The 27826-nt window shown below is 32.8% G+C and overlaps 1 protein-coding gene across 1 annotated transcript; it reads right to left on the bottom strand.

The window, feature by feature from the left end:
* Window positions 1-983: 983 nt before the first annotated feature.
* LOC110100553 (zinc finger CCCH domain-containing protein 30) lies at window positions 984-27813 on the bottom strand. Its single transcript, XM_020828113.2, has 4 exons — window positions 27527-27813; window positions 2523-2720; window positions 2285-2409; window positions 984-2199 (listed from the first exon to the last, which is right to left on the bottom strand). Exons 1-4 carry the CDS (start codon window positions 27584-27586, stop codon window positions 1311-1313), a joined length of 1272 nt encoding a protein of 423 aa, XP_020683772.1. The 5' UTR covers window positions 27587-27813; the 3' UTR covers window positions 984-1310.
* Between the last annotated feature and the right edge of the window lie 13 nt (window positions 27814-27826).

Genomic DNA, 27826 nt, shown 5'->3' on the forward strand with positions numbered 1-27826 from the left:
TTAATTTATAAATTCTGATGAAAAATGAGATAATTTATTTAGTTTTATATATTATTTATGTTATTATTTATTAAAAGTATGGTATTAAATTTTAAATAATTTATTAGATAAAGTAAAAAGGAACATTTTGGTGAATATAAATGAATAAATAACAAAGATTTCAAAATTATGTATTTGTGAGTTTTTAAATTTTAATTTAAATTTGTTCATTTGTACAAATAAATTAACATGAGTCATTTGTCAGGTGACAGATAATATTTATAATCGATTTATAATCAAGCGATGATGATTGAGCGACAATGGTAGAGGATGTTGATCTCTATTAATGATCATTAGAATCAATAAAGTAATGTTCTAGAATTTTTTAACTCTAAATTTTCAAATATGGCATCTAACAGGCCATATTAATTTTATTAATGGTAGATCATCTTCAAACATATAAATACATGATTTTAAACTTATTAGATTCCTCTTATCGGGATGTTCATTTTAACCATAAACACACGAGATTTATAAATCATTTAATCTCTCAAACAATATCATGAAATTTCTAACTATATTTTAAGTGTTTTATTTCAATCTATTTGGACTCAAACTAAAGGAAATTATTCTATGCAAACACTGGTCCGTTCAGAGACGAATCAGAATGTGCTACATCACCTAGTATATAGTAGATGCATAGTCGTGGTAAAGAGGTGACATTACATACTCTGATACGCCTTCGGACGGCATCCGTATCCGCACAGAATAATTTCACCAAACTAAACAAGCATGAATAGATGAGAATGATTTCCTCATGAGCAATCGAAGTTATAAATCCGCTTTTGATGCATCATCAACTGGCAAATTTATTCGAAGTGATTGTTATGCAGAATTCATATAAATGTTGGAAAACACAGGCGGTTCCTATTCATATAAATGCAAACAACCAAATTCTTCTATTCTTATTTTGCAAAAAAAAATAATGCACGCCAAAAGTATCAAAAAAAGCCTTACAAACCTTCGAATATAATGCATGAAGGAAGAGAAAATCCATCATAAAATCTAGCTCTAAACGTTGCTAATATTAATCTACAAGAAAATGATGAACAATTCTTACCAGAGTTCCTCTTTTTCATGCTTGCAAAACACCTTCCCCAGTGAAAAAACACAGCAACAAAGCTATAAGAAGGGTGGCTGCAAGGCTAAACGTGGTGCACTCAAAATATATAATTAGATGAAAGACCAGTTTATGCACAAAAATGCCTAAACAAGAACAAAACAAAAATCAAGTGGTGGTGACAGAAAACAGGTCATTTTCTGTAACCAATTCATCTATCAAATTTGATTCTCTTTGACGCCCTCTGATGCTCAATCTTCTTTGATGTTGATGAATCATGCAGGTAAGAACAACGGGACCCCTCCCTGCAACCTCTAGGAGTGTTGAAGTACGCGCACAACTTCTCAATTTTGGGTTTTCTGCGGCCGGCACCCTCTCCATATATAGATCCCAAGGGGTTGCTATGATAATCATGGCGGTTTTCGTATGGCAGTGGAGCTGGTTCAGTCGACTCGTGCCGATCACCGCCGTGCTTCTGAATCAAACTCTTGTAGTAGTTTACATCCTTAGTTGGAGGAGCTTTGGGCCGAACTGTCGGTATATTTATGGGGATAGTGGTTGAAGACGACGGCGGCGGCGGTTTGAGACTGGGAGCTGGAGTTGGAACAAGGATATGCATTGGATAAGCACTGTTAGTGGCACCAGAAGCTATCTGTGAAGGAGGCTGTGCTGGCAATGGAGTCTGCGTAGGGGCTGAACGCTCTGAGACCAACTTTCCGACCATACTTGGGTCCCTTAGGATTTTGATGAGGAGGTCTCGGTCAATCAGACTACCTTCCTCATTGCTCCGCATGATTGCTGTGAATGCAGCAGAGGCAGCAGCTGCAATATCAGGCTTAACGCTTGTACCAGGCCCAGGTTCAGAACTGAGGGATAGTGGCTTTTGAACTGGAGGAAGATTTGGAATAGGAGGAATTGAGCTGGGGAGTGAGTGCTCAGGTGCTGCTGCTACAGGAGGTATGAAATAAGAAGGTATGGTAGTTGGTGCTGCTACTGCCTCTTGGTCAGTTATGTCCTCATCTTCTACTGCAACTATTGGGATAAGAAGGGTTTGGGAATCATCAAATTGAACGAGTTGAACGTCGGTAGAGACACAGGGACTGAAAATTATTTCATGTTAGCTAGTAGAGCAGAAGCAGCAAAGCCGCAGAGTAGTACAACAACAGCAAAGAAGAGAAAGCTTACTCTGGAGGTATAGAAGATAAACGAGGATAAACTGCTTCCAGAACTCCAAGCTGTCTACGGTCCTGCGAGGCGATCTCCTGGCTTTCTTCACCAGTTACGACTAGCCATTCCGGTTTCAACCAATGCTAAAGAGTTGGATGAAGAACTTATATTAGATGTAATTTTGAAGGTAGATCACTTCAAGCAAAAGATAAAGCTCATAGTTTTTCATGTTAGATGGAAAAAGAAAAAAGCTTACGCTGGGTGGGGATTGCCATTTGATCGAAGGAATGTTTCTTTGAATCTGGCTTTTATGAAGTGCCTCAAAACCAGGAGGCACGGAGTCATCAGAGGCAGCACTACTTAAGTGCAATTGAGATGCAGCCTTTGCCTGTAGATGATCTTGGCTTCCTAGTCCAGATTGGAAGGGAGCATCCTCTGACAAAAATAATCTGACCTGCGCAATGAAAAGGCATCTGATATGAAAAAGTGCACAATTTTCGAATTTCTCATTTTACTGAGATGGAATGGGGGTGGGATTGTGGCCAATGATAACTTTTAGGCAGATAATATAGCACAGTTCTTACAAAAATATGGCATGGACATAAAGCAGTTCCCACACATTAATTTTTAACATAATAAAAAGGAAATAAGATATTTCTGACTGCAAGGAGGGTCAATTAATATAAGTATCAAGAATCAACTAGCCTGAGCAAGAGGACAAATTATTAGGTGCGGACACCGGACGGACACCGGACAGAGAAAATCATTCGGATTTCTCCATGTCTACAGTAAAAGCGCAGTTGCTACAGTAAGAACGATTTTACTGTAGACAGAGAGAAATCCGGATGATTCTCTCTGTCCAGCATCCGAACCTAATAATTTCTCGAGCAGGAGAGCTTTAGTGCTAAAAATCCATGATGGATAAACCAGAGATCTTAAAAGATGCAGGGCAAATTTTGTGTTTTCTAAGTTTACAGAATCATTTGATAACCACAATTAAACGAAAACATTATGCTTTTTTCGATAAGCATGCTCAAGAAACCCTCAATTTAACGTGGAAAATAAAGCCATTTAGTTTTAAAACCTTACATGTAGACCCCTTATTTTTTCACCCTCGAGTAAGCATTCGCATTGGATTGTTTTGATTACTATTAGCATTACATCGCATGTTGGATGAAACTACATAGCTCACAACCATAGTGCCCTCGCTTCCATAATCTCATTGGCCTTTCCTGCATCCCTCTCATCTTCAAGTGTGTGAAAATTTAAGGTGTTATATACCTCGTACATGTAAAATCAAATCTGCTCTTACGAAGAAACAAGGGACCATGGAGAATCGTTTTTTTATAAACCTACAAGTAGGCCTTTATGTTATGGGCAAATTATTGGGTCAGGTGACCGGAGGCGAAAAATAAGTTCGGACATCCAATAAAAATTTACCGCGTCACCTGCGCTTTTGACTTGCGCTTTACTTGCACTTTACCTGCGCTTTACCTGCTTTTTGACTTGCGCTTTACTTGCGCTTTACCTGCGCTTTACCTGCTTTTTGACTTGCGCTTTACTTGCGCTAAATTTAAAATAATATTTTATTAATATCTGGACCTATCTCTGCGTTTGGTCACCTGACCCAATAATTTGCCTATGTTATGTGGTCCGAGTATTGGATTGTAAAATGAAGCTCATTGTCAATTTCAGCGTGGCAAAAAAGAGAATATTAAGATAAATGTGTGACAAAATTAAGAAGGCTAATTGTTAAATGATTATATTAGAGAGTATAATAGTAATATAGTTGAAGATGTAAATAGTGGAAAATAGAAAGTAATTTGGACAACAAATAATAGAAAATGTATACTTTGTATGGGTAGATAAAACTAACATCAAAGAATTAGGATAAAATAGATTTAAAACCGCATACAACGCTCAGCCAAAACAAATAAATAATTATAATTTATAAAGCCTAATGCAAATAATAGGGACAAGGCTATATGATGATGACAAAGACAAGCTGAATATAAGGTTCTATGGGCGGGCGCATTACCCTTTTTTTCATGTTGGTGCCATGAGATTTCCTTTATAATCAAATATGACCACAAACAACTTGTTAAATCCCAGCCGTCCCTTGGCATTTTAATCCCACGGCTAAGATGGGAATCTGTGGGAGGCTCACTTATTAAATTCTAGCCATCCCTTGTCATTTTGATCCCACGACTAAGATGGGAATCCGTGGAGGCTCACGTGGATCTTGTTGATCTCCTTCCATATTTAGATGACTGATTTAGGAAGGATTATATTAGAGCAATTATGTATTATTATATAATTATTTGTTTCTTTATTAAGATATCTTGTATATATTTATAAATAGGGACAAGTTTCTACAATAAAATTAAGCATTTTCCCTCTCCAATTCTCTGAATTTAACATGGTATCAGAGCCTTCATTGTTTTTGCTGGAATTCTGAATCTTTTGTACTGACATACCTTCATTGTCGACCTCCCTTGTTGTTGTTATCATATCTATAACCAACGTAGCCTTCATTGCTACCCTGCTTGATATAGCCTTCATCATTGCTCTTTACCACCGCAATGTCTGAAGCAAATTCCTCCCAAAGTTTTGACCAAATGGACTCTATGATACACCAAGAAAGAGGAGATATCCAAAATATGCAACATTCTTATCGCTTAAATGGAAATAATTATTTCAAGTGGTCTCAATTTGTGAAGATTTATTTGAAAGGAAAGGGAAAGATGAATCACTTCCTTAGGATAGAACCAAAAGAAGAAGATACAAATTTTAGACATGGGGTGAAGCAGACTCTATGATTATGACATGGTTGTTGAATTCCATGACTCTAGAAATTAGTGATATTTTCATGTTCCTATCTACAACAAAAGACATATGGGATGCCGCCAGGCAAACCTTCTCAAAAGCTCGGAATGCTGCACAAATCTTTGAATTTAAAGTCAAGGTTGGAAGCACAAAACAAGAAAGCAAAACAGTGACTGAATATGCCACTCTCCTTCAAAGCTTGTGGCAAGAAATTGATCACTGCATATGCATAGAGACTAAGTGTCCAGAAGATGCGGCTATCATAAAAAGCTTTATTGAGAAAGATAATGTATGACTTTCTTGTAGTATTAAATACAGAGTTTAAGTTAGAGTTCAGATCTTTGACAAAGAGGAGACGCCCTCACTAAATGAGACCAATTCTCTCATTCGTACTGAGAAAAGCTGATGAGGTATAATGTTGGAACCAAAGATTGTTGAAGGTTCAACAATGGTGATAGCTAACGAGGCGTTATGAAAGGAAAGAGGTAAAGATTTCTCAAAACCTCAAGACAAAGACTCCCTTTGGTGCAACTATTGCAAGAAATTAAGACACACAAATGAGACATGCTGGAAGTTACATGAAAAGCCCCCAAGTAATAAGTGGAATCAAAGAAGTGAACAAAAGGGAACAACACAAGCTAACACTATAATAAATCAACCCAACCTATAAACACAATCCAGTTTTAGAGAGCTCAACAAAGAAGATATTGATAAGCTAAAACAACTCCTGGTACACTTGTAAAATCATATGCATCTTCTTCTCTTGCACTTTCAAGCCACAGATCATATGACACGCTCCACTACCCACTTCATCAACTACACTCCTTGGTTGAGTGATGAGAAAATAATCACCGCTGATGGTTCTCTTACCACAGTAGCAGGCCAAGGAGTTAAACATTTATCTCCCTCCCTCACTCTAAAAAATGTGCTCCACGTACCTCAATTATCCACAAACTTAATCTCTATACAAAAACTTATCAGTGATCGAAATTGTCAAGTCTTATTTTTCTTATTTCAGGACCAGGGATTGAGGAAGAATATTGTACTTGCTAAGGAAAGAGGACTATACTACCTCGAAAAGCTAAACAAATCCATTATTATAAATGACTATTCTATGTTGTCCTTATTTAATAAAAAATCTACAATTTGACTTCAACATCTTATATTAAGGCATCTATCTTTTGATGTCTTAAAAAATCTATACCCAAACCTTTTTTACAAGTTAAAAAATAATTATTTTCATTGTGAAACTTGTGAGTTAGCCAAGCATAAACGAGTTTCTTTTCCAAACAAAATTGAGAGATTTCATCCCCCTTTCTACCTTATTCATAGTGATATATGGGGACCTTAAAAATTCCTAACATCTTAGGAGCCCGATGGTTTGTATCCTTCATTGATGACTGCACTCGAGTCTCTTGGATCTTTTTCCTCAAAAATAAATCTGATGTAAGCACTATTCTTTTCATTTTTCACACCATGATCCAAAATCAATTCGAAGTAAAAATAAGAAAATTTCATTCTGATAATGCCAAAGATTATTTTAACCAAACTTTATCCTCCTACTTTCAAAAGGAATGTAACATTCATGAGTCTTCCTGCATTCATACCCCACAACAAAACAAAGTTGCAGAAAGAAAAAAATGGTCATTTTCAGACCTCCACCCCTGCACTTCTATTCCACCAAAATGTACCCAAATTCTACTGGGGGAAGCCCTTATGTCTGCCATATATCTTATAAACTGATTACCTTCAACAACATTAAGACTAAAAACACCAATGGATATTCTTTCCTCTTTTTATCCTGAATTTCGAACCCATAACAACCTCACACCCAAAATATTTGAGTGCACTGCCTATGTTGGCATTCACAGTCAAAATAGAAGAAAATTAGCTTCAAGAGCACTCAAATGTATATTTATTAGATATTCATCCACTCAGAAAGGTTATAAGTATTATCATCCATCTACAAAAAAAAAACTTGTGTATCTATTGACGTTACTTTTGATAAAAAAAAATCTTATTTCACCAAATCTCATCTTCAAGGGGAGATTGAAACTAAGGAAGATGGGGAAAGTGAATTTGCTCCTCTTGACCTTTCAACTCCACCTCAAATCAATCCACATAAACTTGAAATCAAAGCCAAGAAAACTGATGACAAAGATATTATGGATAATAAGAGATTGAAAAAGTGTATTCTAGGCGTACAAATCCAAAATTGTGTTCCAGAGCAGATCCAATAATCTGAACCGTCTCCTAAACTTGAGGTAAATACAAGTTAATAAAACAAACCTCCCTTGTACCCCATAACCAACTTTGTATCCTTCCATAACTTCTTACATTCACACAAAAATTTTTTGTTACACTAAATGATATTCATATTCCTAATGATATTTCTAAAGCCTTATTTGATGAAAATTGAAAAAGTGTCATCAAAAATGAAATGCGTGCCTTGAAAAAGAACAATACAAGGGAGATTACTAACTTACCAGTAGGAAGAAAAATCATTCGACTGCAAATGGGTATTCTTTGTGAAATGCAAAGCTGGTGGTACACTAAAAAGGTATAAGACAAGACTGGTGGTGAAAGGGTATACTCAGACGTATGAATTGACTATTAAGAAACTTTTGCACCTGTGGCAAAGATGAACACCGTGAGCTCTTACTAATAGCTAATTACAAATGACATCTGGAACAATTGGATGTTAAAAATGCATTCATATACGGGGATTTGGAGGAAGAAATATTTGTGGAGATTCCACCAGGATTCAAGAAACAATCTGGGGGTAACAAAGTGTGTAAGCTAAAAAAGGTTCTATATGGGCTAAAGCAGTCACTTAGAGCTTGGTTTGAAAGATTCTCAAAAGTCATGCTACTTAATGGTTATCGACAGAACCAAGGAAACCATACATTTTTCTTCAAGCACTCATCTCAGGGGACGTCAAAATTTTATTAGTTTATGTGGATGATATCATCTTGACTAGGAATGATAAAAAAGAGAAAGTAATTTTAAGGAAATATCTTACAAAGGAATTTAAAATCAAAGATCTTGGTAGATTAAAATATTTTCTTGGAATTGAAGTGGCCCACTCCACCAAAGGAATCTTCATTTCACAATAAAAAATACATTAATGAGTTTCTTAAGAAAATAGATAAACTAGCTTGTAAACTAGCACCACACCAGTAGAATCAAATCTCAAATTGGGGGAAGCTAAAGAAGATCCAAATGTAGATAAAGGAGCTTACCAGAGACTTGTGAGAAAATTGATCTACCCTTCCCACATCATATCAGATATAGCATTTACTGTAAGTATGGTCAGTCAGTTCAAGCAAAATTCAAAGCAAACTTATATGGAAGCTATAGACAGAATACTGCACCATTTAAAGAGAACCTAGGTAAAGGGATTCTCTTCAAAAAAGACTGTACAATAATCCCATAAGCATATACTGATACAGATTACGCAGGATCACCAGTAAATAGACGATCTACATCAGGATACTACACATTTTTTAGTGGAAACCATGTTACATGGAGAAGCACGAAATAGAATGTGGAAGCAAGATTTAGTGCAGAAGCATAATATAGAGCTATGGCCTTAAAAATATGTGAGCTACTATGGATCAAGATAATTCTAAAAGACCTAAGGATGAAGTGGGAAGGACCTATGAAGCTACACTGTGACAATATATTAGCAATCAGCATGACTTATAATATGTTTCAACATAGCAGGACCAAGCATATAGAAGTGGACATACATTTCATAAAAGAGAAATTAGATAGTGGTCTTATATGTATCAACCATGTCTCATCAAAAGACCAGCTTATAGATATTCTTATCAAGTGACTCGATAACTCTATCTTTTTGGGACTGATTACCAAGCTGAGAATGATAGATCTATATTCCCCAGCTGTAGGGGGAGTGTTAAATCCTAGCCATCCCTTAGCATTTTGATCCCACAGATAGGATGGAAATCCGTGGGAGGCTCACCTATTAAATCATAGTTGTCCCTTGGCATTTTGATCCCATGGCTAAGATGGGAATCTGTGGGAGGCTCACCTGGATTACGCTGATCTCCTTTCATATTTAGATGGTTGATTTAAGAAGGATTATATTAGAGCAATTATGTATTATTATGTAATTATTTGTTTCTTTATTAAGATATCCTGCATAAATCTATAAAAAGGGATAAGTTTGTGCAATAAAATTAAGCATTTTTACTATCCAATTCTCTGAATTTAACACTTTTTTTTTTTTTTTGAGAAAATACACTATAATTTAAGTATCATCATCATCATCATTAGCCTCATCTAAACTAAACAATTTGAGATTAACCTTATGAATCATTTTTAATTCATTTTTGTTGAATGTTAAGTGCTATATGAATTGTTCATTAATTTTCTTTGTATAATTCCTTAAATTAATGCTTCTGTTGTGTCCTTTTTTCTGATTAAAGTCTACATTAATATTTAAAAAAAAAAACATTCATCGCCATCATCATTAGAACAATTCTATTATTTGGGTTAAGCCTTATGAATCCTTAGTTTTCATTCCTTCGGCTGGAGTGTAGACTAAGATGTTAAATATATTTTTTGCAAATTATTTTGAACAAGTTTTATGCATGTAACCTTAAGTAATACCAATTTCCTGCCTAATCTTCCAGAAATAATTTTATTAACTATCCTACCAAGCCCATTTTTCCCATTAATTGTAACATGTCCTAACCACTTAATTCTATTTTCAAACGCAATATCTTCAATAGATACCACTCCAATATTTTCTTTTGCCACACATCTATCTTAAAACTCTCATTTCTATTATACAACCTCGTTATCAATGGCTCCTTTTAGTCCACAATTCAAATATATACAACATCATTAGTCTAACTATAGTTTTATTAAATTTACATTTAAGCCTCCATAACATTCTTATCACACAAAACTCCTAAAACATTTCCTCATTCTAACCATATACCCTTAACTTCAGAAATTATATTCTCATCTATATCTCCATTCTTTTGTATAACAGATACAAGATACTTAAACCTATCCCACCTAAGCATTACATTTTAATATTGAATAATAATTATTAACCTCATAACCATTAAACTATATACTATATAATCAATATTTGTTTTGCTTATTTAAAGATTTCTATCTTCTAAATATTCACTCCAATATTTAAAATTTTCATTAATTTCAATAGATTTCAAATTAATTAGGCACATATCATCTAAAAAAACATATTCAATGTATCTTTATTTGAATATTATTTTAAAGCATCTATATAACATATATAAAAAGTTAACAAACTTAATGCTAATCTTTGGTGTAAACATACAATAACTAAAAAACTATATACCATAAATAGCATTAACACATCTTTGGCATATACATTTCTGCCTAAAGGTACACCAAATAACTATTGTAGTACTCAATCATATGTTTTCTTAAGATCAATAAAAATCATATAAATAAATGTCCTTACTGAAAGTGCGAGATGCGCCAAAAGGAGGGGTGAATTGGATTTTTAAAAATTTCTTTAACAAAAAGAAAACTCTTTTTATAACTTGATGCACAATAAAAAGATAAATTATCAATTTCACCCACGCAATTAATCGTAGTAAAAATGAATACGGAAATAGAGAGCGGAAATAATAAAGGAAAGAACACACCGATTTATAGTGGTTCAGTCAAACCATGTCTTTATTAGGAATGACCTTTCTTTATTAGATTTAAACGAGAATTTGACTTTTAATAGGACACAATGGAGAAAAAGGATTCATGTAGCCGACCCCACGTAGTGGGATAAAGGCTTGATATTGTTGTTGTTGTTGTGGTCAAACCATGACCTACGTCCACTCCTAGGAGGCACCCTCCGAGTACTACACTAAACTTTTAGTGGTTCTCCTTTAGCCTCCACAGCTAGGCGGATAAGCCCTTACAAAATCACTTCCACCTTCCCCGGTGCGGCGGAGGAGCTAGATCCTTTGACACCAAAGAGATCTTCTTCCCAAAACTTCCCTCAAGACAAACCTTGAATCCGATGGTACTGAGGTGCAAGCTCGCCGGAGCAACCGTGTGAAATCTCCTTCACACTCCCTTGAAATCCCCTCCAAGGATCTTCTCCCTCTCTCAAACTCCACCCTTTCCTCTCCCTTTCAAATTCTCTTCAAATTTTCTCCAAAAAAATGAAGCTTCAATGGATGTCAAAGACCCTTACAAAGTCTTATGAGAGTGCTTAAATAGATGGCTCAAAAAACCCTAAAAAAATCAATTCATCCGTCAAAGTTCGTACCGTATGATCGCAAGATCGTCCAGTGCGATGTGTAGAAATTGACCCGTATTGCTATACGATCACCAGTTAGTATTGTACGAAATGTTCAATTGCCTGTTCGTGCTGTTCGATGTCCAGATAATACTGTACGAACAGTTCAATTTGCTTGTTCGTACTGTACGATGTACAGTTAGTACTGTACGATGTACAGTTAGTACTGTACGAGCAATTCAATAAAAATGCAGTTCGTCCAATACGAAGCATGGGACAGACAAATCATCTCGGTTGATCGTACAATATGATACAGTTCGTACAGTACGATCAAAATATCAAAATTAAGCCGTTTTGATTGACTAATCACAGGATTAAATTAGGCAATATTTTAACCATCGTACAATACGATCATGTTCGTACATTACGATTAGAACAATTTTTCAAATTCAAAATTTTGACTAATTTAATGAACGGCGGACTTTCTAATTATAACAGATCGTCCAGTACGATGTGGTGATCGTACTATAAGATTAGTTATATTTTAAAAACATTTTTCAGGAAAATAAAATATTTTAATTAATTTTTGTTACACCAGATCGTACAGTACGATTTACAGAAAAATTAAAATATTAAAAAACATTTTTTACTCCCCCTGTGAGTGTGCACGATCATCAATCTAACATACATTATTACAAGACTTGACTCAAGAAATGAAAACTACCAACTCATTTAATATAACCAATTCTACACAATTTTGAGTCTTGAATCTTCAAAAAACGGTGCATGGTGTACCTGAAATATTAGTCAACACACAAACAAATATGCACTACAGACACTAGGAGAAATAAAAGATTAATCAATATTATTTGTTATCATCAAAATCATAAACTCAGAAGCCCGAGTTGCAACACTTTTTTATTCTTTATATTTCTCTATACTTCTCCATTATTTATTTTCACACAAAAAACTTTTCATGGAAGATCTTCCTTGCATAAAATCAAATTGGTTATTCGCAACTGATGTAGTTTTTTCAAGCTTATATTATATTACTCGCTTCCATAACTTCATTGTATAACTCATAAATTTGACTCATCTATGATTAAAATAATCTTGAACCCACATTTGTTCATAAATATTGGTAAAAAAATGCTTATTCTCCAATTATATGACATCCCATTAGTTCTAAATATTATAGTAAATGGATTAGTTCACCATATCAATGCACTAACCTCATAGCTCTTCAAATCTCAAGGAGAATCCCACAACAAATAATATACTTCACTATATTATTCATTATGTTCTTCCAAAAATAACTTCTTCCTTAAATCTCTCATCTAGTGCTTTCTCAAAATAACAGTTCAATCTTTTATTAAAGTCTTCATTTTCACCAAGATCATATTGTCCACACTTTTAATTTCTTATCTTAAGCTATTCTATATATATTCTAAATATTATAGCACGATCATCAATCTAACATACATCTTAAGTTATTCTATAAGTTGATCAAAAATTTTATATACTTAATTTCTTATCTTAAGCTATTCTATATATCTTGATTTTTCTTCCCTTACCAAACTTATTGTATACGTCATCAAACGATAAAGTTTTTTCTTTACTCACAATATTCATTATAAAACTTAACAGCTTTCTCATAATCAGTATAAGCCAAAATAATATTCAATTTTTGTAATGCTTTAAATGTGCAATTTTTCCCTTGATGATCCTCTGTACCTCCACCCCACAATTATTCAAGGCTCTCTTTAAGGTTCTATAATAACCCTCATAGAAGGTTATTTATATATCAAGCCAGTTAAAAATGAAAAATCTATGAAGGATTGCTGCTTCTCAATGCCTTGCCTTCACTTCCATTCCAATATGGTGCTAAATCCAATCCACCCCACCCATAGAGCACAATATTGTCAGAAAAGACCGACACAATGGCTTTCAGTACAAGACATCAATATATTAATTTGTGGTTGTGATAAATTGCATGGCACAAAATGCATTGGCTCCAAAACCAATTTTATTATTGCCAAAAGATGAACCTAACATAACTTCCCAAATACTATGCTCCACTTATAAATATGAACCCCAGACAAGTTACTGAAGGAAAAGAGTATTAGTTATCATTTCCATAGGAAAATTCAATGCTCAAGCATTTTAATCAGTTAACATAACAAGCTTACTAACGTTCATACGCTGTATAGGCCAACAAAGGGGCCAGTTTGAGCAATTAACCAATAACCTAAGAGTAGAAGTAGAACCAATATTCGCTTTCATAATTCAATTCGCTTTAAATTAGGTTTAATTATAGAACATGAATAAGAAGTTGAAATCCTACATATAATCATAACATCAGTATTTTTCCTCAAGAAAAATTTGCAATTAATCTATGTTTAGATTATTCACAAAACACTTTTGACAAGATGAATTTTTTCTCAAATTATTCTGAGCAACACTAGAAAGTCTACTGCTCAATACTGATCCCCCATCCTACTAAAATGAAAAGCATCTAAAAATTTTGGTTATCAGATCTTCGACGGAATTCTCGCCTTCAAAAGTCTCAAATATTATGATGTTTAAAATTTTGAATCAGTATCAAGGTTGAAATCTCACATATAATCATAACACCATCAGTATTTTTCTTCAAGTAAAATTTGCAATTAATCTATGTTTAGATTATTCACAAAACATTTGTGACAAGATTAAAATGTTCTCAAGTTATTCTGAGCAACATTCGAAAGCCTACTGCTCAATACTGATCCCCCATCCTGCTCAAATGAAAAGCGTCTAAAAATTTTGGTTATCAGATCTTCGACAGAATTCTCGCCTTCAAAAGTCTCAAATATTATGATGCTTAAAATTTTGAAACAGTATCAAGGTTACAAGAGCAGTAAATCAAAGGTACCAAGCTATCATCAACCTTCCTCTCATCGTCATCATCATTAGTCATCAGATACTAAACAAAAGAAAATGATTTCACATCTTGAACCGAACTGTAGATATAAACCATAATTTAACTAAATAAAGCATTCTAATGCCTACAATGTCTTTACAGTTTCCATCCTCGATTAAAGCAAACTAAAATAACAACAATGGAAGCAACTCCATATTATGTCATGTAACAAGAGCGGTATGCATTACTGAAGAGAAAAATCTATGAACCCGGAGAAGTAACTTACCAGAAGAGTATGGGCCATAGACAACAAAAGATCAAGTTATCAATGTTAAAAGATGGCAGCAGGTCACAAGAACCATATTGATCATAAGCTTGCATTGTCACTGCCAAATTAAACCACTATTTGCAAAAGAAACAAGGGAACTAAATACATAGGACAAATGCTCTCGTCATGGAAAACAAGAAGAAAATTTCCCATTTAACATTAAAGTTTTGTCCACTTGAAAAAATAACACCAATTGCTTCTATTTATAATAATACCAGATAAATCTCAAAGAACACAACAAAACTACAACTTACATTTTCCATTTTCATTAAATTCTCAATAATTTAATCATGACACCAAAATACATATGTTTTTTATCCATGCTTGGGTGTTTAATATATAAATAAGAGAAGTTTTTAAAAGATATGTATGTAATTCTCCCAAAATATGGCACATCAGTAAGCTACTGCAAATTTAGTAATGACAAACTTCAAAATACCCTAAAAATCATTAACACTCATTAAATTTAATTGATAAACTCAAAAAATTGTACAACTTCTACCTATCTTATATTTGGTCCATCCATTATACTTGATAATCTTCAATGTCAATTTTATCAACTAATCTTATGGATGCATCATATACCCTATATCATACATTTCCAAATAATATAAGTTTACCTTTACCTTATCTTAAACAACTGATAATCCTGTATTGCCTCTATAATCATTTCTCGGTCTATGCTTTCTTGTTTTTCCACAAAGCTATCTCAAAATTATTAATTTTTAGCAATAAAATTGGTTATTAATGATTTCTTTGCCACCAAAAAAGTAGGAAATTTGAGTAATTTTGAGGCTTATAATTATTATAAAAAAAATAACGAGTTTTGCAAAGAGGATAGTGAATAATATACATATATATTAATTATTTATATAATGAGCTTAGTATTAAAGGAAAAAATGAGAGATAGAATAGCTAAGACATGAGATAAGAGATCTAGGGATTTTAATCAAGGATACATTAAAAATGAGGATAATAGCATCTTAGTTAAAGAAGACGGCAAGAAAAAATATAAATGTTGATTTGAGAAATTACTAAATGAGATACTCAAGGAAGAAATTATTCTGTAAGAGTACAATAAATAATATAATTAGGCATATTACTGATTGATCTAAGAAAATAAAATGAAGTTAACTCTAAATATATGCATTAAAGTAAGGCTTTCGGTCCAATTGAGTTAACTAATTGAGATTTGGAGATTTATGGGAGATGTTGTAATTTGGTTGACAAATGTTTTCAATAGAATTTTGAAAAACAAAATGACACCAAATAATTGGAGAAGAAAAAAATTTAATACCAATATTTCAAATCAAAGATGCTAGTCGAGATTGTATGAAATATGAAGGAATCAATTGTATGAGTCATACAATAAAGTTATGTGAGAGTAATGGAATATACATTGGCAGATCCACCATGGAATCAGGGTGGGCATAAAAAAAATTTAAATATTTAGAGGGGATATTTTGGGCATTTTTACCCCCTCCACCTCCCCCCCCCCCCCAAATACCCCCCCCCCCCCCCCCCCCCCCCTCAAAAATCTTTTTTGCCATAATTGTATCAATCTTAAGCATCTTTGCCTATCCCCCACAAAAAAATATTATTTTGCCCACCCTGAAAAAAGAAGTTGGATCCGCCCCTGGGACTATATGCTTATAAATTTATATTAATTTCAAAGAAATAATTTGATTTCAAGCTAGGAAGGTCTGTTATTAAATAGAATTACACATTAAATTAATGGTGAAATATTGATAAAAATCCTCATATATATATTTTTTATCAAGAAGTATATGATTAAGTTCCACAGGAATTAATTTAAAGTACATACATTAAAGCATGTATGTGTGGCAGAAGTACGGAGTATGATGATGCTATTAAAGATGCAAATGATGGAGCATGGAATAATATTAGAAGTAGATGGAATAACTCAAGAGTTTTCAATTATCGTAGGTTTATAATAAAGAAAATTGAGTCCATATCATTTTGTATTGATTATGGAGAGGTTTATCAATGATATTCAAAATGAGATGTACTATTATATACCTTTTATGAATGATCTAACTCTATTTGATGGGAAATTCATTAAAATAAGCGAAAAAATAATAATGAAGATGAAAGTCTTAAAATTAATAGAATAATAACTGAATAAATGACATACAACTTTAATGTGCTTGATATTAGCAAAAATCATTTAATGTTATTAGAATATGAGTGATATCTAGATGTGATAAGTTTAATTATATTAGATCTATTATATAGAGAAAAAGAGATAAAAATGGGGATATAACAACTAGAATGAAAGCTGGATGATTAAAATGTAGAAGGATCACCAAAGTTTATCAGAAAATATCCACATTTAGGGTTATAGGAAAATTTTATAAAATCCACATTTAGGCCAATGATATTGTATAGATCAGCATGTCTAGCCATGCAAAAAATTTTAATATCAAAATTGAGTGTCGTAGAAATGAGAATATTAAGATAAATGTGTGGCAAAATTATAAAGGATAAAGAATAATTATTCTAAAGGAAAGGTTGGAGTAACACTTACTAAAAATACGGCAAGTACAAATAAACTGGAAGATTTAGATGCAAGCACTAATAAGTACAAAATGTGTCTGTTAGACAACAAGATATAGTTAGTGTCAGAGGACTAGAAAAAAATGGATAGTTCTAAAGATTATATGGATAGAAGTTTACCAAAATGATTTTTAAAAAAATACCTTTAATATCCCAAACAGCAATCAGCAAGAAAAAATAAAAAATGAAGATTCATAATGCCAACCCCAGATAATTGGAATAAGGCTACTAACAAAGATGGACATGTCTCAAGTTCTTACCATGTCGAGTCAGGTCCAGTTCGAACTTAATCGAGTTAAGTCCATGATAAAATTTTCAACACATTTAATAAGCGGTCATGTTCAAGTTGAATCTATTCAGTTTAAGTAATTTTCAGGTTAAGCTTAACCTGCTAACATGAATTGATACCCTTACTGAATAAATGCTTGTTAAAAAAGATGAGAATAATGTAGGAGATGGTAATGAAGTAGAGAAAGTATTTTGTGACTAATGATGATTCTTAAGACAACTATTTAATTTTATAATTTGGATATAAAACTTATACACATTGATTACCTACCTCTGAGCTTTGCAATTCCCTAAGGAATATTCATGATCCTTTTTTTCAATAAAAGCTTAAACATTAATATTTTGCATTTAATTTTATTATTATTAACACTCCAATTGTCATGTCCTAAGTCCTAGATAAGAAAAGTTGAATGTTGTGTTAGGTAGTCGACAACCAACGTAAAACTTATCGAATAATCATGACTTGAATCCTTTAATGCATTGTATTAATGCTAAGGCATTCCCTGGAACTAACACGCTGTATGGCCTGAATACAGTGACAAATGTGCAATGGCCGATGTACCGGCGCCCGAGTATAGTGTTAAATAGGCAAGGGTTCCCACATCATGGACAGATGTGGGCAAAGAAGCTAGTCCATGAAACTAAAATTAGAATAGGAACTTGGAATATAGGTACCCTTACATGTAAATTAATAGATATTATAATTCATAGAAAAATAAATATTTTATGTATTCAGGAAACTAAATGGGTTTGAGAGAAGACTAAAGAGATTAATAGTTTATGATTTAAACATTAGTATTCTGGTAAGAGTCGTACTAGAAATGATGTAGGTGTGATTATAGATAAGAGTTTAAAGAATAATGTTGTAAAAATTAATAGAATTTAAGATAGGATTATAGTTTTAAAAAGTATCGTTAATGCTAAGATGATTAATATTATAAGTGTTTAGGCTCCTTAGGCAAATTTGGATATTACTTCAAAATTAATTTTTTTAAAATAACTTAGAACAATTAATACAAAAAATACCTCTTAAAGAAAAAAGCTTTTATTAGAGGAGATTTAAATGGACATGTTGGTAAAGAGGTAAATGATTTTAAAAGCATTCATGGTGGCTATGAGTTTGGAGTGACTAATGAAGGTGATAAGACCATATTAGATTTTTCTTTAGCTTATGATTTTGTAATAAATAATAACTTTTTAAAAAAAAGATATAAGCATCTCATCAATTATAATAATGGATATAATAAAACTCAAATTAATTAATTTCTTATAAGAAAAATAGATCCTTTAAATTGCAAAAATTGTAAAGTTATTCCAAGTGAAAATTTATGCACCAACATCGCTTATTAATTTTGAACTTTAAGATGAATCAGCTGAAAATAATAAATAAAGTAAAACGTTATTCTAGAATTAGATTGAGGCATTTAAAGAATATCAACAAAAATATTTTTAAGAATAAGATACTGGATCTTAAGATTTTTCTATGTATAAGGAAGCTAATGTTTTGTGAGAAAAAGTAGTTAGTGATATTAAGAATATTGCAAAAGATGTACTTAAATTATCAAAGGAAAAATCTCCTAATAGTTAAAATAATTGGTGGTCGAATCAAAATGTTCAAGAAAAGATAAAAAAAAAAAAGATTTGTAATTAAAATTGATTTAGATGTAAAATTCTGATAATTGGGAAAGAAATAAAGAGACCTTTAGGAAGTATAAGAAAGCAATATACGATGCAAAAATTTTAACTTTAATGATTTATATAATAGACTAGATATCAAGAAGGACGAAATATATATGTATCAGTTAGCCAAACAAAGAGATAAGAGCAGTAAGGATTTAATTCAAGTAAAGTGCACTAAGAATGAAGATCAAAAAGTGTTTTTATTAAAAGAGGATATTCAATAGAGGTTGATGAGATATTTTGATAAGCAATTCAATGAAGATTGTGATAATACGATTGACTTTAGTGACCTTAACACCCTAAATGAAAATATTTTTTGTTCCTTTTTATTGACGTATTAGTAAAACTGAAGTTAAAGAGACTTTAAATAAAAAGAAGTGTGAAAAAGCTGTTGGACCTGATGATATCCAAATAGAGGTGTGGAAATGCTTAGGAGAAAGAAGGAATTTCTTCGCTTACTAAACTTTTTAATATTATTTTAACTAAAAAAATGTCAGATGAGTGAAGAATGAGTTGTTAAATTCATATTTTTAAGAATAAAAGTGATGCACAAGATTATGTAAATTATAGAGGAATTAAGTTAATATGTTATACTTTAAAACTATGGAAGAAAGTTATGGAGCATAAGTTGCGGCGTGATACTAACGTTTCTCAAAATCAATTTAGATTCATGCCGGGTAGGTCTACTATGGAATCTATATATATATTGAGAGGTTTGATGGAGAAGTATAGAGAGAATATGGAGGATCTACGTATGATATTTATTGATTTAGAAAAAGCATATGATAAAGTTCCAAGAGAAGTGCTATGGAGAGTTCTTGAAAAGAAAGGAGTCAATAATGCTTATATTCAAATCATTAAAGATATGTATGCAGGAGCTATTACTTGTGTTCAAACACAAGGTGAATTGACCAAGTATTTCCGTTGGGTTACATCAAGGATCAGCCTTAAGCCCATATCTTTTTGTTTTAGTATTGGATGTTCTCACTAGACATTTGCAAGAGGATCTACCTTGGTGTATGCTTTTTGCTGATGATATTCTTCTTGTTGATAAGACTAGAGAGGGAGTTAAAGGTAAACTTGAATTATGGAGGTCAACCTTAGAGTCTAAAGGTTTTCGTTTGAGTAGATCTAAAACGGAATATATGGAGTGTAATTTTAGTAGTAATAGACCTAGTGAGGGGATTGTGACTTTGGGCGATCAAGTCATTAATAAGAGTACACGTTTTAGATATCTTGGATCAATTGTTCAGAGTGATGGTGAAATATATGGGGATATTATCAGCAGAATTCAAGTTGGATGGTTGAAGTGGAGGAATGCATCGGGCTTGTTATGTGATAGAAATGTACCCCTCAAACTTAAGGGAAAATTCTATAAGATGGTAGTTAGGTCTGCAATGCTTTATGGTGCCGAATGTTGGCCATTAAAAGAGAAGCATAATACTAAGTTAAGTGTGGCAGAGATGAGGATGCTCAGGTGGATGAGTGGCTTTACCCTTAGAGATAGGATACGAAATGAGCATATACGTGAAAAGGTTGGAGTAGCACCAGTAGAAGATAAAATTAGAGAGAATCGCCTTAGATGGTTTGGTCACATAAAACGACAGCCTTTCGATGACCCGTTTAGGAGAGTAGAGGTATTATATTTGACTTATGTTAAGAAAGGTAGGGGTAGACCTAAAAAGACTTGGTTAGAAATTATTAGGAATGACCTTTATTTATTAGATTTAAACGAGAATTTGACTTTTAATAGGACACAATGGAGAAAAGGGATTCATGTAGCCGACCCCACGTAGTGGGATAAAGGCTTGATGTTGTTGTAAGGATTTGTATGTAAGAGTTGTTAATTGTATCCAGACACAAGGTGGTTTGATCAAGTATTTTTCTATTTCAGTTGGATTACATCAAGGATCAACCTTAAGCCCATATCTTTTTTGCTTTAGTCATGGATGTTCTCACTAGATATTTGCAAGAGGTGGTACACCGATGTATGCTTTTTGATAATTATATTCTTCTTATTGATAATACTAGAGAGGGAGTTGAAGATAAACTTGAATTATGGAGGCCAACTTTAGAGTCTAAAGACTTTCATTTGAGTAGATCTAAAACTGAATATATAAAATATAATTTAAGTAAAAATAGTTATAGAGGGGAGATTATGACTTTGGGTGATCAAATCATTAATAAGAGTACACATTTTAGATATATTGGGTCTATTGTTCAAAGTGATGATGAAATAGATAGGGATATTAGTAGTATAATTCAAGTTGGATGCATGAAGTGGAGGAATGCATCGGGCTTATTGTGTGATAGAAAAGTCCCCCTCAAACTTAAGGAAAAATTCTATAAGATAGTGGTTAGACCTGCAATGCTTTATGGTGCAGAATGTTGGTCATTTAAAAAGAAGCATAATATTAAGTTAAGTATTGCAAAGATGAGAATGCTCAGGTGGATGAGTGGTTTTACTCTTAGAGACAGGATACGAAATAAGCATATATGTGAAAAGGTTGGAGTAGCTCCAGTGGAAGATAAGATTAGAGAGAGTCACCTTAAATGATTTGGTCATAAAACAGCAATCTTCCGATGACCCGGTTAGAAAAGTAGATGTAATAGATTTGACTTAGGTTAAGAAGGATAGTGGTAAGCCTAAAAAGACTTGGTTTAAAAATATTAGAAATGACCGTTTTTTATTAAATTTAAATGAGAATTTAACTTTTAAAAGGGCACAATAAAGAAAAAGGATTCATGTAGCTGAACCCACAGTAGGATAAAGGCTTGATGTTTTTGTTGTTGTAGTAGTATTTAATTTTATTATTATGTATGTTAATGACATTGAGTATTTCATCTCCCAATCTTATTCTTTATCATGATATTTTATTTTTAATCTTTTTTGTTTAATTAGCATGCTCTAATAAAATTAAGCAATCATATATTACACTTATTTTTAAGGATGTTTTTCAACTTAGGTTATTAGATTAATTTTATGAAATTACAATGTTGAATTATTGATTAAATTTTATTTTTTAATAAAGTGTATTATTTTTATGTAGCAATAGTCACACCCAGTGCCATGCTCTACATCTTCAAGAACTCTTGTGCTATAATGTGTTGGTTAGTCTTAAGAAGTATATTTTCTAGGATAATTATAAATATCATATCCACTAAAATAAAATATTATATACTTAATCTTCATTTTACCATCTAAAGAGCTTTTATCTTCTAAACATTTTCCATTGCCTTCACTTTCCCATTTATTTCAATAATTCCCACCAATTTACATTATGTTATTTTCCACAAGCATACACCAAGTAACTTCACCTCATATATTCTTCTCAGGTATTTTCATAGCCAAGACAAAAAGATATAAAATGTTGATTCTTGATGTAATATTATTGCAACTGAAATATCTTCAATTACTCAACAACTACTCAAAAAGTAGCCAATGCTCAATCAAAAATGCTTTTAAAGACATTAATAATTGTTTGATACTCAACTTTTCTCTATGTGCACCAAATCAAATTAGGTGAGAATTTTTAAAAATTATGAAACTAAAAAATATCTCTTAGATGTCAATCAAGGCAAGGTGAGGCCTGCCGATCACCTTGCCTCAAGATGCTAAGCAACGAGGCAAGCACTTTGCCTCGACTTGAGAGATGGATGATAATAGTTAAAATGCCTTACTTTGGAATGATGTGTGCTAGAAGGCTTGATAAATGAAATGTAGATTCAAGAGCTTGAAGTTTTATGATAGTAAATCTTGAGAATTAAGAATTTGAGTTCAAATAGATGCATTAATAGATGGAGGATTACTAGTACAATAATTAAAAAAAGAGCTTGAAAAAAGAAGAAAAGATAAAGCACTAGAATATATCTAGGCTATATATGAACAATTATTTAAACATTTCTTTTGAGTGTTTTATTTAAGATGGTCAATTTAACTAGATTTTGGAATTAAGAATACAATGTACTTTTGAATTTTTTATTATTTTGACTAACATGGTTTAATGCGATGATAGCATGACACACTCCACAAAATATTCCACATAATGGATATAGGTTTATTCAATTCAATAGACATTTATTCATTTTAGTGGTACAGTTTGCTAAAAAAAAAGGCCCAGGTGGCGCAAAGAGGACATTAGGCATCCATAAATGACCTTTTGGGGCCCAAAGCATATGACAATTTCAGAAACAGGCCCACTCATGTTGCCAAAAGTAATCATGATGGTTCAGCAAAATTCAAATTCTTGGCCAACTACCCATCTGAGTCATAACTTTTTAGCTGCTAATGTATGTTTGTTTAAATTAGATGCTGAAGCTAGTCCAATAATAGGTTCAGTCATTGGCCTGCTCCAAGAAATTGGTAGTCAAAAATTTTATATCATAGCATTCGTGATTGAAAGAATACCGTTAGGCCCTGGGCTAATTGTTGAAGTGAATGCATTTGACAAAATCATTTGAAACATTTGAATCATCCCGTGTCTGACCTAGCTTGCACTACCTTTTATTAAAATTGAGGCAAAATCTTCTACGGAAACTCTGCCACACTTCTTTCTTAGAGAAATATTGCCAATTTTGAATTTCGTTCTTATAAATAAATTTGTAACATCTTAGGCTCATCTACCACTAAAGATTTGTATGGAAAGGTAGAATAAGGATCCAAATTCCATACAGATGCTATTTATATCTCAAGTTAGCAGTAAATATTACTAGCCAAAGTCAAAATGAATGCAGGCTCAAGTCATAAAGAGCACAAGGAATTCCATGAACCATGCATAAAGACCTAATGCTGATTCATTTGAAGCATTCCATTTTTTACATTTATATATCAAGCTGGCCTTAAGGCTTCATTTTTTATAGCTTTTTCCTGCTGCTGCTTTCTGGAACAGCACATACAGTTTTAAGTAATGTAGTGTAGCAACTATAAGAAAAAGCTCAATTGTATAAAAGCTTTAAAACAGCTTTCTTTCATTGCAATATTTTGGGTAGCTTCCAAAAAAAACTTTACAGATGTTAGCTTTTCCTATCTTATTAATTAATTAAACTATAAACTAAATAAGATAGGGATATTGTATTATAATTAATAAAATTTATACCATATCAAAGTTTATATTTCTGTCAACTCATAATTATCATAACTTTTTTTTTACTAATGCAACCCTTATAGCACTTTCAACTGCAATTTAAAAGAATTTTATCAAATAAGCTGAACACATATACATGACCAAGCTAAAACATGACATTATGACATTGCTTGCCTCTTATGGTGTGGAACATGTCAGAAGAAAAGTTGGCCAGCATAATTTAATTATCTATGTATGATTCATAAAAATATTAGTTCAGCAGAAACAAGGACCACGTTTTATGGTTCTTATCCCCAACATCAATAGCAACTTACAACTTAATGAAAAACCAAACACAACGACACTGAAATGTTTCCCTTTTTTCCATTCAACACCGTAGAAAAGAAGTTTTGAAAGGACAAAAAATATAAGTTTATCCAGACCACAGTTGTATCTAGACATCTATATGCCATTTAAGTCCCTTAAACTAAAATATGCAGCATTGAATTGGCTCGGGTTGGCCATCAAAAGCAGAATGAATATGAAAATCCTACCATGTTTTCATGAATTAATCACAGGAGCCAAAGCTTTCTCCTTTAAGCATTTCAAAATATATGAAGGGCTTAGAAACCGCTAATCAAATGTTAAAACATGAAAATATTGGCATTTTAACCTTTAATATAACAAGTGTGCTTAAAAAGTAGGAAACGCAAAAAAATCTTACGGCCAAAGCATCCATATCTGAAACACATCAGATTCAAGTCTGCAAGGAAACGCAGCAGATAGCAGATATAACAGTGGGACATGGTCCACAAAATAAGCTCTTGAACCAGATACAGTGCGATATGGTAAGACGCAGCCCAAGTCACTCCATTGAATAGTTAGCGATTCTTCCTTGCGGTTTACATTGCTTGGTTACTATTTGTTTAAATGTTTGGCTTTAAGTGATTAACTTGGTTTTTATGAAGTATGTTTTTAAAAATTGCAAGGCACCCCATTGCTCAGTTATTATTTGTTTGAATGTTTTGCTTTGAAGCGATTAGCATGACTTCTATGAATTATGTGTAGAAAATTGCAATCAGTTGATGATGATATGAATTAGGCTTTGTATAGCAATTCTAAAGAGAACACTCTACCTAACGTGAAACATCTCTGCTGAAAAGGTTTTCTATATACCTAAATATTTATACACAAAGAAAAATATCCTCATACATATAAACGCATTCCTAAATGCCGGCATAATATGCATGCATGGATGCAAGCTTATTACCAACATAACAGTGTGGGAATTACTATGTGCGTCACATCTTAGATTTTCCAAGCGTTTTCCTTCTCATGTTTTTCTCAATATTTACTGTATTAAATATCAATATCATATTGTCCTTATATCTTCTTATCATGCAGGAGCACAATATATAACAAATATTGATGTTTTCTGTTTAAGTGGTTCATAATACATGGTGTAGAACCCATTAATAAAAAATTAATCATTAGAAATTGCTGCTTCATTCCTGTTAGAATCAAATTCTACATGTTCCTCTTTATTCTTAATCATATAAGTGAGGTATATCATAGTTAAAGGATTCAAGTCATGATTATTCGACAAGTTTTACGCTGGCTGTCGACTACTAACGCAACTCTCCACGTTTCTCACCCAGGACTTGGGACCTAACAAAGACAATGTTGAGGTATACTGTATATTATAGTGATCATGTAAATTATTATTAATGGCATCACTTTTAGATATGATCAAAAAGTATTAAATGCACCATGATAAATTCTTCATTTCAGAGTATGCACTTGGGAAGTGAACAATTTAAGGAGGGCAAGCACTTATTATATGATTAGATGTTGAAGCTTTTTCACCTAACCTTAAGCTCAAAATATATTCTTGGATCATTAACTTCTTTATTCAAGATTTCAAATTTAGACTTGAACCTTTTCGCATTTTCATTAAGTTCTTTCTTTAAGAATTCAACTGTACGTTGATTAGCCAAAGTGTAATGTTATAGGAAAAAAGAACAGTTAAATTTCCAGATGGATGCATCAAATGTTGCTTCACAGTGAAAATAGCTATTATTTCAGAAACTTTGATCCAGGTTATAAAACCCTCTGCACTTGTTATTGTTGCAATTTTATTGACTGCGATAAGAATAAAACTTTTCCTACGCTTATCTTGCATGTTTCAGATTTTATTACTTGTAAGCTAATTCCATTTTGTTTGATCTGATTTGTTGAAGCTAAAACTGGAGCGGAAGAAAAGATTGTAAACAACTTCAAGTGCTTTAAATTTTAGTAATGGTCAAAGGCAACTTGAGGTCTTCAGATCCTGGATAAACCTGTTTCACGTGTAATTCATGTATTTGTCACTTATAATTACAACATGATTTATAAATCAATTTATAACTTTTTCAAGTGTTAATTTACATTAATCACAGTTTAAACAGTATTTTTCATATATATTTCAGTTTTTCAATTGTCAAGTTACACCTAAAAATCGATATCATTCCAACTTCAACATATTATTCCCAAAAGTCTGAAGCAAATCTAAAGGGAATGTTACTTTGATAGATTTCTCATATTTCACAATCATCAGTTTGGTAATTTGCATATCTTGTATTACATATCGCCAATTTGCTCATATGTTCAGCTGCAAGGTTCTCCATTATCCAGACGGAAAATCTTCTCTTTCATTAAAACCAATTTCAGATAGATATTACTCGGAATAAATAGTATATATTTTCCAATTTCTAAAAAAAATTGCTTTTTAATGTAAATTGTGATCTGGGAATGCCACTGCAAGAGTTAGTTAATTGCAAGGATCCCACGGTTTGTTTATCATCTTGCTGAAAGCTTCTTCAATTAATGATGAAATAAAAATTGGTTCTATTATATCAGTATCAGTAAAAACTGGGCATGCATGATCCAATGAGGCAAAATGTTTTCGCTCTATAAGAGCAAAACAAACATTTCAGGAGAAAAAAAAAAAGCTTCAATCCATGCTCGAACATGAAATGGGAAGTTGAAAGGTCGAAACCTGAACCGAAAATCAAAATCAAGTAATCCCTTGATAGGAAAATGGATGCAGTGGATTACGAGGGTATGATAAGATTGTGAAAGCAGATCAGAACGGAGACCAAACAAGAAATGACGACCAAAATGCAAAGGAAATGGAAAACGTATGAGTGAAGAGACGAATATGCATCAACTCATGGTGTACCATCGAAGGGGGCAGGTTTGGTAGATAGAAAGCAAGGCGTCGAAAAGAATTACAAATTCGCACTTAAAAGAGCAAAAAACGCCACATGGACCGGACTGGTTGCATGAATCGTTTTACCTGACACAGGTTCACGCCAGGGGCCCAAGAAACCCTCTTCGACTGCGTCGGACCCGCCATCGCGACGATCTGATCGATGTCAAACCCTAAAAGATGGGGAAAACCTCGCGGAAATCGCAGTGATGAACCTGCAACGCTGCACGACACTAGAAAGCAGAGATGGGACGAATCAAATCGCCTGTTTGGAGGCCCTAACTAGTTCCCCATGATTCAGTGAACAAAGAGGAGAGCTGGGAGGCGAGAAAGAAAGCGGAAAAAGAGAGACAGAGGCGAGAAAGAGAGGATTTTAGGGCAACGGAT

Source organism: Dendrobium catenatum, unplaced genomic scaffold (genome assembly GCF_001605985.2).
Source record: "Dendrobium catenatum unplaced genomic scaffold, ASM160598v2 original_scaffold_224352, whole genome shotgun sequence".
NCBI classification, from domain to species: domain Eukaryota; kingdom Viridiplantae; phylum Streptophyta; class Magnoliopsida; order Asparagales; family Orchidaceae; genus Dendrobium; species Dendrobium catenatum.

Bases quoted from the DNA above. Each gene is read 5' to 3' on its own strand.
- LOC110100553 (XM_020828113.2), bottom strand. From the start codon at position 27,586: ATGGCGGGTCCGACGCAGTCGAAGAGGGTTTCTTGGGCCCCTGGCGTG. The intron at 2,721-27,526 runs GTAAAACGATTC...TTCATTGCGCAG, and splicing joins CTGGCGTGAACCTGTGTCAG to GTCAGATTATTTTTGTCAGA. The intron at 2,200-2,284 runs GTAAGCTTTCTC...AATAATTTTCAG, and splicing joins TTATCTTCTATACCTCCAGA to TCCCTGTGTCTCTACCGACG.